We start from the raw sequence: 16,041 nt of genomic DNA on the forward strand, positions 1-16,041 counted from the left end.
TTTCCTCTAAAGTCAGGAATAAAATAAAAACGTTTACTCTCACCACTTTTATTCAGCATAGTACTGGAAGTCCTAGCCACAGCAATCAGACAACAAAAAGAAATAAAAGGCATTCAAATTGTTAAGGAAGAAGTAAACCTTTCACTATTTGCAGATGGCATGATAGTATAAATAGAAAAATCCTAAAGACCCCAACAAAAATATACTAGAACTGATAAATGAATTCAGTAAAGTCACAAGATACAAAATCAATGTAAAGAAGTCTGTTGTATTCCCATACACTAATAATGAAGTGGCACAAAGTGATACCATTTACAATTACACCAAAAACAATAAGATACCTAGGAATATACATAACCAAGAGATAAAAGACCTATACTCTGAAAAGTGTAAAACACCGATGAAAGAAATACAAAATGACACAAAGAAATGGAAAGACATTCCATTCTCATGGATTGGAAGACCAAATATTGTTAAAATGTGTATACTACCCAAAGTAATCTACACATTCAATGAAATCCCTATCAAAATAACACCAGCATTCTTCACAGAGCCAGAACAAACAATCCTAAAATTTTTTATGGAACCACAAAAGACCCTGAATAGCCAGAGCAATGTTGAAAAAGCGAAATAAAATTGGAGGTATCACAATTCTAAACTTTAAGTTATATTACAAACTGTAGTAATCAAAACAGTATGGTGCTGGCATAAAACAAACACATAGATCAATGGAACAGAGTAAAAAATCTAGAAATAAACCCATGATTATATGCTCAATTAATCTTTGACTAAGTAGAAAAGAATATACAATGGGAAAAGATGGTCTCTTCAACAAATGGTGTTGGGAAAACTGGACAGCACCATGCAGAGGCATGAAACTGGGCCGCTTTCTTAACGCTATATACAAAAATAAACAGAAAATGGATTAAAGACCTAAATATGAGACCATAAAAATCCTAGAAGAGAGCATAGGCAGTAATTTCTCTGAAATTGGCTGTAGCAGCATTTTTTAAGATATGTCTCCTGAGGCAAAGGAAACTAAAGCAAAATAAAATATTGAGATTACACTGAAATAAAAAGCTTCTTCACAGTGAAGAAAACAATCAACCAAACTAAAAGGCAACCTATTGAATAGAAGATATTTGCAAATGACATATCCGATAAAGGGTTAGTACCCAAAATATTTAAAGAACTGATACAACTCAACATCTGAAAAGTCAAATAATCCAATTAAAAAATGGGCAGAGGACCTGAATAGACATTTTTCCAAAGAAGATATACAGAAAGCCAACAGACACATGAAAAGATGCTCAACATCACTCATCATCAGGGAAATGTAAATTAGGAGTATAATGAGATACCAACTCACACCTGTCAGAATGGCTAAAGTCAAAAACACAAGAAACAAGTGTTGATGGTGATGTAGAGATAAAGGAACACTAATGCAACAACAACTGTTGTTGAGAATGCAAACTGCTGCAGCCACTCTAGAAAACAGTAATGCGGTTCCTCAAGAAGTTAGAAATAGAACTACCCTACCATTCAGTAATCACACTACTGGTATTTATCCAAAGAATACAGGAACACTAATTCAAAGGGATACATGCATCCCTATGTTTATTGCAGCATTATTTACAATAGCCAAATTATGGAAGCAGCCCAAGTGTCTGTCGATAGATGAATGGAAAAGAAGTGGTATATACATACAATGAAATATTATTCAGCTGTAAAAAGGAATGAAATCTTGGGTCCTGGGTAGCTCAGTTGGTTAAGCATTTGACTTAGGCTCAGGTCATGAACTCACGGTCCATGAGTTTGAGCCCCACGTCAGGCTCTGTGCTGACAGCTCAGAGCCTGGAGCCTGCTTCAGATTCTGTGTCTCCCCCTCTTTCTGCCCCTCCCCTGCTCTCTCTCTCTCTCTCTCTTTCAAAAATAAATAAACATTAAAAAATTTTTTAATAAGAATGAAATCTTATCATTTGCAACGACATGGATAGAGTTAGAGATTATAATGCTAAGAGAAGTAAGTCAGAGAAAGACAAATACCATGCAGAGACAAAACAAAGCAACAAAGGAAAAAAAGAGAGAGAGACAAACCAAAAACAGACTCTTATAGAGAACAAACTGATAGTTACCAGAGGGGATGTGGGTGGGAGGATGGGTGAAATAGGTGATGCGGATGAAGAGTACACATACCATGATGAGCACTGACTAATGTATAGAATTGTTGAATCACTATATTGTACACCTGAAACAAATTTAACACTGTGTATCATCTATACTGGAATTAAAAAAAAAAAACTTAATAAAAATAAGGAAAAAAATCAATGGAAAGGTACGAAAAAACCCCAGCTGATTATCTAAGGTCCTTCACACCACATTCCCATCAACATTTCTCATGTCACACTGGACCTCTCAGTTGGCCTGACAGGGCACTGCAGGTGCTCATTGATGCCATTAACAAAGAGCATTTCTGATATTGGTGGCCTTGTACAACTCTTAAGCAGACTTTTTTCTGTGTCACCACATTTCAGTGGTCCTTTTTGAAGCAAGGAAATCAGATATTGAGAGGACAAGTGTGTGGCCCATGATCCCAAGCCTAGTAAATGTCTAGAACCCTGAATTCTTGTCTTCTTTCTAAAACTTATTCTGGAACATCAAACGTGGGGAGGGTGTATGTGGGGGGCGGGGTGGGTGGGTTGTAAAGCAAACAAGTAGGAGAGAGGTGTTTTTCATGATTTTGCTCTTATCCTTAGCTGGTCACATAACATGTCTGTCCTTGTATCTGTTTTTTTCTTATAAGAAGCAGACACAAGTAAAGAAGTGGGCAGCACCATAATTGAGGAGATATACTTGTCTGTCTCTAGGACTTTGCACAAAAAAGATTCTTAATAAGTATATGCAAATGAAAGATGGGTTAGATAATCACACCAGAGAGAAGCCCTCTCCAAGGACAGGGATATTTGTCTCTTGTTCACTGCCATAATTTCCAGAGCCTAAAAAGTTCTTTTTATTGGATAGGAGCTAAAAATTTTGTTAATGAACAAAGGACGGGGATTGATCCAAACAGAGTATAAGTCCTGATAAAGAAAAATTCATAAATAAAGTTAGCAGGAGATTGAATGAAGAAACTGAGCTGAAATTTCCCGAGAAGAGTTTAGCTGGTGTGAACATATCATTCAGCCAAAATGCTTTATTTATACTTCCTGTTATTCCTGCTGGAAAGATTCTTTTTCCAGGTGTTTTTGCATCTTGCCCTTTCACTTCATTCAGGTCTTTGTTCAATTGCCTTATGCACAGAGACTCACTCTCTGACTATCCCTTTAAACTGCCTATGCAAAATTTCAAGCATATATAAAAGTAAACAGAACAGTATAATGCATTTTTATGTAACAGTCACATAACTTCAGTAATTATTACATTTTACCTGTTTTTAAAAGCACTTAGCACTCTATGACATTATATATATTTTTGTGTCTTTATTTATGGGCTAGCTCCTCTTCCACTAGAATCAAAGAACCAAGGGGCCAAGGACTTTTTCATCCTTGTTCGTTTCTGTTTCCCTGACACGTCAAACACTGTCACATTACAGGTGCATAAGAGTATTTGTTCAATGAATGAATGACTAAGAGAAGATTGTACTAGGTGTAATGGATTCTAAAGTAGAATCCTCCATTGCTGTAGACATTTGCAATGATCTGTTTTTGCAGTTGAAGTATTTATTTTTAAGCCCAATTTTCTTATTTAATGTTTATATTCTAGATTTGCTTACATGGTGAGAAGTGGTAGAATCAATTCACATATGTTGTTTCTGAGCCACGGATAATGTTGAGATTTCTATCAATAATCTAATGTAGTAATCTTTAGTTTTCAAATATCTTCTAGTAGCTTTGTTTTAAGGTTGCTCTTTTTCTGTTTAGTGAAAATACCTTTATAAAATGAAAATACGCATTGCACTTGAGGAGCTAAATACATTTAGATAAATATAAAGAATCCTATCCTAAGTTCTGCTTTTTAAATACATATTAAAACCATCTGCCAATTTTATCTCTGATGTTTTTAAAGATATTATCTTTAAAATTTTTTTTGAAAAAAAATTATTCCTTTTTAATGTTTATTCATTTTAACATTTATTCATTTTAATGTTTATTCAGAGAGAGACAGTGTGAGTGGGGGAGGGGCAGAGAGAGAGGGAGACACAGAATCTGAAGCAGGTTCCAGGCTCCAAGCTGTCAGGGCAGAACCTGATGTGGGGCTTGAACTCACAAAGTCTGAGATCATGACCCAACTAAAGTTGAATGCTTAACTGACTGAGCCACCCAAGTGCCCCAAGAAGATCTTACCTTCAAAAAGATCAAAGCATTGTAGTAATTTTTTCATACTCCAATCCATTTAATGTGATTTTCATATGAAGATGGAAAAGCTCTGGTAAGGTCATTCTTTAAAATGTTTTAAAAAAATGTTTATTTTTTGAGAGAGACAGAGCATGAGTGGAGGAGGGACAGAGAGAGAGGGAGACAGAATCTGAAGCAGGCTCCAGGCTCTGAGCTGTCAGCACAGAGCCTGATGAGGGGCTCGAACTCACGGACCATGAGATCATGGCCTGGGCCAGAGTCAGATGCTCAATTGTCTGAGCCACCCATGCACCCCTCTAGTAAAGTCATTTTTGATGTCATGGTGTCAGTTTTATCTTTGAGTCCAAAATAGTATCACAGAGCTAGTTGGCACATAGTGCATGTTTGTTGAGTGAATAATTTATAAAGTATGGATAAGATGGATGTAGTAAGAATTGGTATATTGTGTGTATCTGATCTGTCAATATTTTCTGAATTTCTGCTGTGTTTAGAACACTACCTTAAGCATTCAAACTTTGGTTATTGTTCCTTGAGGTACAATAAGTAGGTTTTTTTATTAGATACAGTATTTTTTAAAGCAGTACTTTTGCAAAGTCCTTTGAGGATTTAAATATAAACCCTATACGTGGTGGTCATGATGGTCTAAGCTCTGCTATAGTAACTAGTCAACCTTGAAATATCCTGAAAATGTGACAAGACACAAAACAGACTTATTTCTTACTCATGAAGTGACTTTTGTGAGTCAGTAGATCCAAAACAACTGCTTCAAGTGATAAGTCAGGGATTCAGTTGCCTTTTGTCTTCTGGTTCAACTCATGGCTTTTAGTTCTTCTCATAGAGGGGACAACGCTTTTCTCTGCCTTATTCTGGAAGTAGCAAGTATTGCCTCTACTCACAGCCCAGTGGTCAGAATTAGATATATGGCTCAATATAACCACAAAAACTTCCGAGAAGTATAGTCTATAAGTACCCAGGAGGAAAGGAAACCAAATCCTGACATGGGTAGTGGTACACAACTTAGACTACATGCCATAGAGCTCAGAGGTCCAAAGACTGTCCATTCATTAATTCATTCAGCATTTAACCAGTAAGTTCACAAATGCTTGATATTAAATGATCTATCATTGCAGTCGTTCCTTACAATAAAAGGTACATGTATCATAACACTGACAACATAAATATACTTCGGAGGACAGTTGCTATGTTTTAGCAAAGTTTATATATATATATATATATATATATATATATATATACATGTAAAATATAAATATATAAATATTTATATATATAAATATTTATATATATAAATATATATAAAATATATAAAAAAGAGCATTAAAGTGGCAGTGCCTTTAACATATCTTTAACATTAAGATACCTAGAACAAGGTAGTTTTTTAGAGGCTATATTAATTTTACAGCCATCAAAGACAAGTATTAAGCCCATCAAGTCAACATTTTAGGTACTAAGAAGAAAGAAAAAAAGGAAAGGGAGGAATAAAGAGATGCAACTTTCAACTGAGACAGCTTCCTTCAGGGAGCCTTCCAATTTTTCCGGTTGTACTTCCATTTACATCACATCAACAAGTTCATAGTCACACAGTCAAAATAAATGCAATAGATTTTAGGCAGTGTAGTGTTTCAGCTGGTCACTTTGCTTCCCTGAATAAATTAATAGTTTTGTTATTAAGAAAGTATGGAGGAAAAATATTAAGTGAACAATTAGCAAGTTTTGTTGAAGTTAAGGATTTCACACACACACACACACACACACACACACACACACACTTGCTTGAATATACAATCCCAAGTAAGTGGAGATTCCTTTGAGATTATTCTCCAGCTGTTTCTATACTAATAAACCTCAATAGGGAAAGAGGAGGAACAATTTCTTTATTTTTTTCTTCTATTATTTTTCTGTTCACATAGTAAATGTTTCTGTAAATATTGCTACTACTGACTTTGCTATTGAAGAGAACCCTTACTTACTGAATTTAGACACAGTAAACCAATTGATATTTTAATTTAATCAAATATACTAATATGATCAGAGCTTTAACTTGTCCTTAGCTATCTGTCATGGTCCTATAAATGCTTCTCTATACTTTTAATTAATGTTAAAATATTTTTTATTTTATTTCCCTCAAAAGGGACGGCTTAGAAACAGATGTACTTCTTTTAGCATTGAGAGTTTATAAATAACATTTCTTATTCCTTTAGGTTTGTCAGTATGAGAAGTGATGAAATAAGGCCTGAGCCATACAGAGCCTAGAAATTGGATTCAGCATGTTTGCTACATACTACAGAGAATTAATTTAACTTCTTTTCATTTTTCCCACCTTTGTCTGCCTTCTCCACAGGCTGTACATTGATGGTCCATTTGGAAGTCCATTTGAGGAATCCTTGAACTACGAGGTTAGCCTCTGTGTGGCCGGAGGCATTGGAGTAACTCCATTTGCATCAATACTCAACACCCTGCTGTATGTCATTTTGATCCATTTTATTAGTTCAAATAGGGAACTATCAATATTTCAAACATCTCCCATTTAGTATGAGGTAATTCCTCACAGAATTTGTCTACAGTAGTCCTCCCTCTTGCACACAGGGAATACATTCCAAGATCCCCAGTGTATGCCTGAAACTGCAGATGGTGCTAAACCCTACATATACTCTGCTTTTTTCTGTAAGCTTAACATCAATTATGCACAATAAGAGATAATAACAAATATTAAAATAGGAAAATTATAATATACTGTGATGAAAGTTTTGTGAGTGTGGTATCTCTCTCTCAAAATATTTTATCGTAATGTAGTCACCCTTCTTGCGATGAGGTGAGATCATAAAATGCCTAGGTGATGAGATGAAGTGAAGCGAATGATGTAAGCATTGTGTGCTGTTGACCTTCCGACAATATGTCAGGTGGAGCAGTGATTATCTGCTTCCCTGCCGCGGATGACCGTGAGGGTAACTGAAACCACAGAAAGTGAAACCACAGATAAGGAGGCACTACTTTACTTGTTGTTCATGGAACTCCATTTACTGATTGATGAGGGGAGTAATTCAGTGTTTCTCAATATGTGGTCTGTGGCTTTCAGCATGCTCTCTTGTAAAACATCACAATTTGGCATTCATCTGTCCTTTTTTAAAATTATTTTTTAAAAAGTTTATTTCTTCATTTCTGTGAGAGAGTGAGCGAACAGGGGAGGGTCAGAGAGAGAGGGAGAGAGAGACAGAATCCCAGACAGGTTCCACACTGTCAGCCCGTAGAGCGCGATGTGGGGCTCCATCTCATGAACCGTGAGATCATGACCTGAGCCCAGACCAAGAGTCAGAAGCTCAGCTGATGGAGCCACCCAGGCTCCCCATTCCTGTGTCCTTTGAAAATTATTCCACCAACCTTCATTTCTCTACTTTCTCATAAATAGTAAGTGGTACTGTTCATCCATTCTGTCAACAAATACTTTGGAGCACCTACATGCCAAACCATCTTATAGGGACTGGTAATACAGTCATGAATGAAACATAGTCCCTGCCCTTAAAAAGCTTCCATTCAGATGGAGCAGGTGAAAAATAAACCAGTGAGAAATTCATAATAACATTATTTCAGAAAATATTAGAACTATGATAAAAAGAAGAAAGGATAATGGGATAAAAAAATAAAGGGTTGGGGTTATTGTAGAATTTTGGTCAGGAAAAGTTTTTCTCAGGAGTTAACAAATGAGCACATGATGCCTTGGCCTATTACTCAGCAAAGTTATAACAGACTGAAGAATAAAAATTTCAAATATGAGACTGCTTACCGAGTAAATACTTTTTCAGTTATTTTAGTTCTAAGGTTATAAGCAAAAATTAATTGATTAATATTAATTTTCATGAAAAAATAAACATAATGGTAAAAAATTATTCTCAAATGTATTCCATTCACTTTTCAAGAAGGCACAATTTGCGTTAAAACTCTTTTATGGAGTACTAAAACAAGGAATAATAAAGTTGAAATGATGTGTTTGAATGATATTCAATTTTAAATGCTTGTTACAAATTTGGGACTTTTTGGAGGTTCTTAGAAAAATAACCATATTCCAAGCCAGGAATCATTTGCTTCTGAAAACATACTGCAAGTTATTTGGGCACTCCAAGTTAAGAAAAAGAGAAAATATTTTCTTAACCTCAAGTCGACTTCATAATTATAAATAGGAATCCAGACTTGGAATTATGAGTTACTGGAATGCATTACATAGTAGGTGGCTGTTACATCTCTTTCTTTAAGGATTATTGAGAAGGGGATAAACAACCAGCTTTCTGGAATGGTTTTGGCTCATTTTGCCTGGAGGCCAGGACACGACTGATGTCCAGTGGAGCCCTGCTGAGTGATAGAATTCACAGAAAATAGAGAACTTTTTTCTGAGATGCAGGGTTCATATTATTCTGGTCCAGGAGTTTATTGCCTTCACACTGGAAATGGGTGATCTGCATATAATATTCACAAATAATAAACACTTTAATTCATGGAGTGTATCATTCCTCTGAGTCGGTATATTGCATTTTAAATTCGTTTGAGAGCTGTAGCAAGTCCTATGACAAATGATAAAATGTAAATGACTGGTTTTTCTGTGGGTTGCTTGCTTACTAATGAAAAGCAAATTTTCAGATACAGGGATTCTTAATTTTTTTTTCATCCTAATCCCTGCTGCGTTCTTTTAATTTTACAGGGATGACTGGGAACCGTACAAGCTCAGAAGACTATATTTTATTTGGGTGTGCAGAGACATCCAGTCCTTCCGTTGGTTTGCAGACTTACTCTGTGTGTTACACAACAAGGTAAAATTCGGTTGGTTATTTTTTTCATTAAAAATACTATTTTTTTTCAAGTGACAAAAATAATACTTATTATAGAATAAACCAGGAAATATGCAGATAAGTTGAAAGAACGAGAAAAAATTCTTAAGAGAACAGGAATAGCATGTTAATAATTTAGTACGCACATTTTCAGATGTTGCTATCTGAGAATATGTGTATATATCTATGGTATTTTTTAACATAGAAATGCTCATATTTGTGTTTTAATGTAGAATATTTTAACCTGGAAATGTAGGCTTATGGTCCATGAGGTATGCATATGGGGTGATGAGGGAAAGCATGTAGAGGGCCACATCAGCAGGCGGTTGCTACTATACTTTCCATCCTTCGTTCTGTTAGCTCTAATCTCTTATTTCCGCCTTTAATATTCCAAATGGACCATCACCAAACTTTTGGCACACTAGGCAGAATGTCGAAAATCCCAAATTCTAAGTTTTATTTCTTAAATAAAAAGCAGGCCTCCTTCATCTATCCTACATGTAGCTTTTTATTTATCTGTTGATATATAGATCTTAATTTTTGCAAATTATACAAGTAATACAAATAAGCATTTTTGCTATAAATTTTTTCTTTTTAGTTGTAGGATAGTTGACATACGGTGTTTTATTAGTTTCAGATGTATAGCATAGTGATTTGACAATTACACATTACAAACTGCTTACCACAATACATGTAGTCATAATCTTTCACCATAAAAAGTTATTATAAATTATTGACTAGCTCCCCTATGCTATAATTTTCATCTTTATAACTGGAAGTCTGTACCTCTCAATCCTTTTCACCTGTTTCATCTATACCACAACCCCCCTTCCCTTTGGCTACCCCCCAGTTTGTTCTCTGTATTTATGAGCCTATTTCTGTATGTTTGTTTTGTGTTTTAAAAAATTTTTAATGTTTATATTTTTGAGAGAGAGATAGAGTATGAGTGGGGGAGGAGAAGAGAGAGAGAGGGAGACACAGAAACCAAAGCAGGCTCCAGGCTCTGAGCTGTCAGCACAGAACCTGATACAGGACCTGAATTCATGAGTCGTGAGATCATGACCTGAGCCAAAGTTGGACACTTAACTGACTGAGCTACCTGGGTGCCTTATTTGTTTTGTTTTTTAGATTCTACATAGAAGTGAAATCATATGGTATTTGTCTTTCTCTGATTTCATTCACTTAGCATAATACCCTCTAGGTCAATCCATATTGTTGCAAATGACAAGATTTATTTCTCATTATATATATATTATATATATAATATATATATTTCTCATTTATCTCTCTCTCTATATATATACATATGTATATAGGAACATTCCATTCATGTATCGGAAAACATTTAAGTTGCTTCAAAAATTTGGCTATTGCAAATAATGCTGCAATAAACATAGGGGTGCGTATGTCTTTTCAGATTAGTGTCTGAACTTTCTTTGGGTAAATTACCCAGTAGTAGAATTACTGGATCATATGGTATTTCCATTTTTAATATTCTGAGGTACTTCTCTTATTGTTTTCCACAGTGGTTGCATTGCCACCAGCAGTACATGAGGGTTATCTTTCCTCCATGTCCTCATGAACACTTACTATTTCTTTTTTAATACTAGCCATTTTGACAGATATGTGGTGATATCTCATTGTGATTTTGATTTGCATTTTCACAATGATTAGTGATGTTGAGCATTTTTTTCATGTGTCTCTTGGTAATCCATATGCCTTCTTTGGAAAAGTGTCAAATCATTCAGATAAACCAAATCCTCCCTTAATATTTTCCTCACCCAATCTGTGTAACCAGAGGTAACTCAAGAGTGTTGTATAAATTCTACCGTACTATTTGTATTGTTCTATAAATTGCTTATTTTAAGCTTATCACTATGTCTTGAACATTTTTAATAATAGCACTTAATAGAGTTACATCATTCTTTTACTGCTATAGAGTATTTTGTAATATAGATGTACTTAGTACTTTATTTAACCATCCCTTAATGATGAATCTTTTTTATTACAAAGAACACTGCAGTGAGTATCATACATGTCTTTGTATGCAGATATTCATTTATTCAGTCTGTCATTCTGTCACTCATCAAATAATCACTCATTGCCTGCCATGAATCACAGACTGTTCTGGGACCTGGAGCTACATTGGAGAGCAAAACAAAAACAAGTTTTTGAGCTCATCCTAAGTGGGGAAGATAGACAACAAACTACTAAATACATAGGATGCCTGATTCTGATTAGGACAAAGAAGAAAAAGAAAGTGGGATAAAGCAACAGAGTAAACCATAAAGGACACACTAATTATATATTGTGTAATTGGGAATTCAGCTCCCAGAAAGGTATTTTAGCAGAGCCCTTAGTGAAATGAATGAGCAGACTAGGCAGAAATCTTGTAGAAAAGGGGATCTAACTCCATAGGCTAGGGCTCTGATGCAGTCGTATGCTTGGTAGTTTGGGAAGATGAAAGAAATCTGTGTGGGCAAAGCAAAGTAAGAAAGGGGAAAAATAGTAAGAGAATCAATCAGAGAGAGACCTGGTGTGTATGATGTTTTGGAGGAAAAGTGGATGACATAAAGTCTTTGGATTTTATGCAAAAAATAAATGGTTTCTGGAGATAGAAGAACTGAAAGCAAGGATTTGAACAGATATTTGTACACCGGTATTCATAGCAGCATTATTCACAATAGCCAAATAACCCAAACGCCTGGTGATGGATAAAGAAAATGTGGCATATACATAGAAGGGAATAATATTTCTTAAAAAAGAATGAAGTTCTGAGAAGTGCAGTGTGGATGAACCTCGAAAATGTTATACTAAATGAATTAAATCAGACGTAAAAGGACAAATATTGTACAACTCTGTTTATATGAGGTACATAGATGTCTAGTTCATAGACACAGAAAGTAGAACAGTGGTTGCCAAGGACTCAGGAAACATGAACAGAGGGTTATTGTTTGGTGGGCATGGGGTTTCAGTTTAGAAAGATGACACGGTTCTGGAGGTGGATGGTGGTGATGGCTGCACAGCAGTGTGGACGTATTTAATGTCATGAACTGTACACTTAAGGACAGTTATGTATATTTTACCACAATGGGGAAAAAAAAGTACAGATTCCTGGGACCTACCAGGGACCTGCTGAATCAGGAGGGGACAAACAGGAGGGATGAGAAGCCATTGAAAGGATTTGAGCAAGACTGATATAAATGTAGATCTTGGAAGTGTGTGTGAAAACATCAAGCTCTGGGATATTGCAGTTTCTGGAGGCACAGAAGATGAATTACAGCCAACAAAGGAGGCTGGTCAGACTGGCCAGTGAGTTAGCAGGAAAACCATGAGAGAGTTCTGTCTTTGAGGCTAAAGGAGGAAAAGCTTTTAAGAGCAAAATCACCACTCTTCGATTTGTGAGTATTTTTTCCTGGGTTGATCCCCAGGACTGACTTTCTGAGTTGGAGGTTATGAGGAGGTTGTGAATGAATTTAAATTTTTAATATATACTGATAAAACACTCTCCAAAGAGAAATTTTCATTTCTACCAAAGAGTATGAGAGACATTTATTTTAAAACATTATATTACCAATCTTGTTAATTTCTACCAATCTCTTAAACAGTGAGATCTCATTCTATTTTCTCCTGAATGCTAATAAGATTGAACCTCTCTTCATATGATTATTAACCAGTTGTATTACTTATGGGATTTCCTAATTCTACCTTTTGTTTTTCTAATTTTTTAATCTTTCTTGAACTGATATCTAAAAGCTGTACTTTTTTTTAAATAAAAGGCCATAATTGGATCCAAGATGAGGAAAGGCACATTTGAATAATAGATGTTGTATAAGGCAAGTAGTAGGGAAGGAAAGGATTAAAGGAAAGACAAGAATGTTAAGTGGCTGGACCTTCAAAGGAGTTGAATCTTAAGATTTATGTTTTCATTTCAAGTTTTTTGATGGATGTGCTTTATCCTTAAGATTCTGTGGAGTAAATAATATACAAGCTTTAAACTAGTGTAAACAATACAGTGATGACTATCTTCTATACACACTTCTGCACCCAGATTTTGATTTTTCACATCAGTGGGATGAACATTGGTCCTTCAGTTTTGCCTCTAAGGATGATGTGTTTGCAACTGTGTTACCAAGTTCAGAGTGTGCGTGTGTGTGTGTGTGTGTGTGTGTGTGTGTGAGAGAGAGAGAGAGAGACAGACAGACAGAGAGATCAACTGCAATACAGCATAGTGACTTTACATACAGTTTATGTGAGAGTAGGTGAAAATGTTTTTGAAACCAATGAAAATATAGAGTCTTTCAATCTTGTTCCCACTGTGTTTCACATTATTCTAGAATGCCTAAGACAAAGTTACCTTAGTTGCCCTAGTGACTGTCTTGGTGATAGACTATCTGCCGTGATGACAAATGTGGATCTTAAGTGGATCTTGCTTGGGCAGATTGTCCCAACCTGGTGAATGAAGGAGACCACGGGGCCAGATGTCAGGTGATCTGGTACCAGCTCTGCTAATATCTAACCACATGACTTACTCCAAGTCACTTCACCTCTGTGGGTCATATTGGCAAAATCAAAATGAGGGATCAAGGCTACATCAGGCATTTGGATTCTGTCATTTACAATGGAACAGTGGTTCTACCTCATATGAACTGCAAGTCCTTGAGTAAATCACTTAATCTCTATAAACCTGATTTATACTTTCAATTTGTAAAGGAGGCTACCAGCACTTGAAACCTGATGTGAGACTTAGCTTTAACATATCTAAAGTATCTATCATTTTGAAGGCATTTAAGAAATGATTACCATGATTCCTCTTAGTGATCTGTAAAGTTCCTTCCAGGACTCACATCCTGTTATTTTTTATTTGTGAGAAAAATAAGGAAGGGTGATAGGCAGGAGAAGTAAAAATGAAGAACATAATATTTGTGCATGATCCTACAGTCCTAATCTATTTGCAAGATTGTGTTGATCCATATATTTATTTTTTCCCTTATTTTTTTTCCCTTTTCCTTTTATTTGTAGAAAATTGTTCCTTTAGTAGATATTATTATCTTCATTGAGGGGTAGGTTAAAGTGGAGACATTGACATCATTAAAAACATCATTCAAATTTCCATAGTTCTTACTAGGGGCTGTGGGTACCAAATACCAGTTATCGATGCAGGAGTCATTGGACTGATCTCAGAACAGCATCCTGGTAAACATTTAAGACAAGAATCAACAAAAGCCACGTGTTTTTTGAGGTGCTATTCATCACTGGCATCTAGAAACTTCTGTTTTTTTGGAACTAAAAGTCATAAATCCTCATTCAGTTCCGAAAGGGCCTAAAAATGAATTTAGCATTTGGCTGTAACTTGAGGCAGCTATTTGATGGTATATAATTAACGATTATATTTTAAGAGTATGATGGGAGCTGAGAATGATCATTTATCACTTTTAAAGTAAATATGTTTTTATTGGGGCTTTATAACTCAGAGTTTCCACCTGTCAGAAAATGTATAGTTTTACATCTGAAAAGAGATGATGACATTCAGCCCTACCATTGTCCTGATGAAAAACCTGAGGCCTAGATGAGTGAGTAAATCCTTAGAAGTCTCAGGGCCAATATGGGAAGAGAGACAAGTCACCTGCCACGTGTTCCTCCCACGGTAAATGGGGCCAGAGGGGTGATGAAACCCTACTTAACCCCCCCACCATTTGCAATGTGCCTTTTTTTTTTTTTGCATTCCTGAAACTTCTACTTTGAGTCCCAATGTATCATTTTTTATATTAAATTAAATTAAATTAAATACTTATTTTTAAATTTTATTTAAATTCCAGTTAGTTATAACAGACACTGTAATATTAGTTTCAGGTGTACAATATAGTGATTCAGCACTTCCATACATCACCTGGTGCTCTTTGCAAGTGCACTCCTTAATCCCCATAACCTGTTTAACCTATCCCCACCCCACCTCCTCTCTGATAACCATTCAGTATAGTTAAGAGTGTATTAAAAAAAAAAGTCTGTTTCTTGGTTTGCCCCCTCTCTTTTTTTTCCCTATGCGTGTTTGTTTTATTTCTTAAATTACACATATGAGTGAAATCATATGGCATTTGTCCTTCTCTGACTTATTTCACTTAGCATTATACTCTCTGGCTCCACCCATGTCATTGCAAATGGCAAGTTTTCATTTGCTTTTATAGCTGAGTAATATTCCATTGTATATATACCACATCTTCTTTATCCATTCATCAGTCGGCAGACACTTGGGCTGTTTCCATAACTTGGCCATTGTAGATAATGTTGCTATAAACTTGGCCACTGTAGATAATGTAGATAATGTATCATAGTATAATATAAAAATAATACTTTGAATCGGTGGATCCTCTTGCTGCAGTAAAGTCCAACAAAACATTACCATCTAAAGCAAACCTGCTATGTTGATCTTTGTTCAAGAAATGTTTTGTCTTTTGAAGAAGTGCTGTTCCTATTGATGCCTTTCCTGGGATCCACACCTCAAACACTCCTCTCTGTTCTCCAAGGAGCCCACCAGGTGGAGGTGCTCCTCTCCTTCTCTTCCACTTTTGATGCCTTGTCCTTATCAGGGTGATGAAAGGAGGCCCTAAGAAGAAGAATACTTTTAAAAATAAAAAAAAAAATTATAAAAATTATTTTTAAACTTACATTTGTATAACATTTAAAAATATTTTAAAATTTTTGTTTAAATTCCAGTTTAGGTTATTTAAATTCCAATTTGCTAACATGCAGTGTAATATTAATTTCAGGTGCAAAAATATTTTTAAAATAACAGATTTCAGAAGTCAGGGTTCATTCAGAGGAAGGCCAATTATTAGTAGGTTCATTTTTGT

General features: G+C 35.5%; 1 protein-coding gene across 4 annotated transcripts in view; it reads left to right on the forward strand.

Annotated features, from left to right (window-relative positions):
- Window positions 1–16,041, forward strand: part of NOX4 (NADPH oxidase 4) — a 167,057-nt gene that overhangs the window by 135,917 nt on the left and 15,099 nt on the right. For 3 of the 4 annotated variants that reach the window (XM_047071699.1, XM_047071701.1, XM_047071702.1), the window contains 2 exons: window positions 6,715–6,834; window positions 9,064–9,172. In XM_047071699.1, the coding sequence (XP_046927655.1) occupies window positions 6,715–6,834; window positions 9,064–9,172 (229 nt within the window). The remainder of the gene's footprint in view (window positions 1–6,714; window positions 6,835–9,063; window positions 9,173–16,041) is intronic. The other variant, XM_047071700.1, reaches the window with a different exon arrangement.

Source organism: Lynx rufus, unplaced genomic scaffold, assembly GCF_022079265.1.
Source record: "Lynx rufus isolate CCGP_SWC_20201006 ecotype Redwood Valley unplaced genomic scaffold, mLynRuf1.p SCAF_9, whole genome shotgun sequence".
NCBI classification, from domain to species: Eukaryota; Metazoa; Chordata; class Mammalia; order Carnivora; family Felidae; genus Lynx; species Lynx rufus.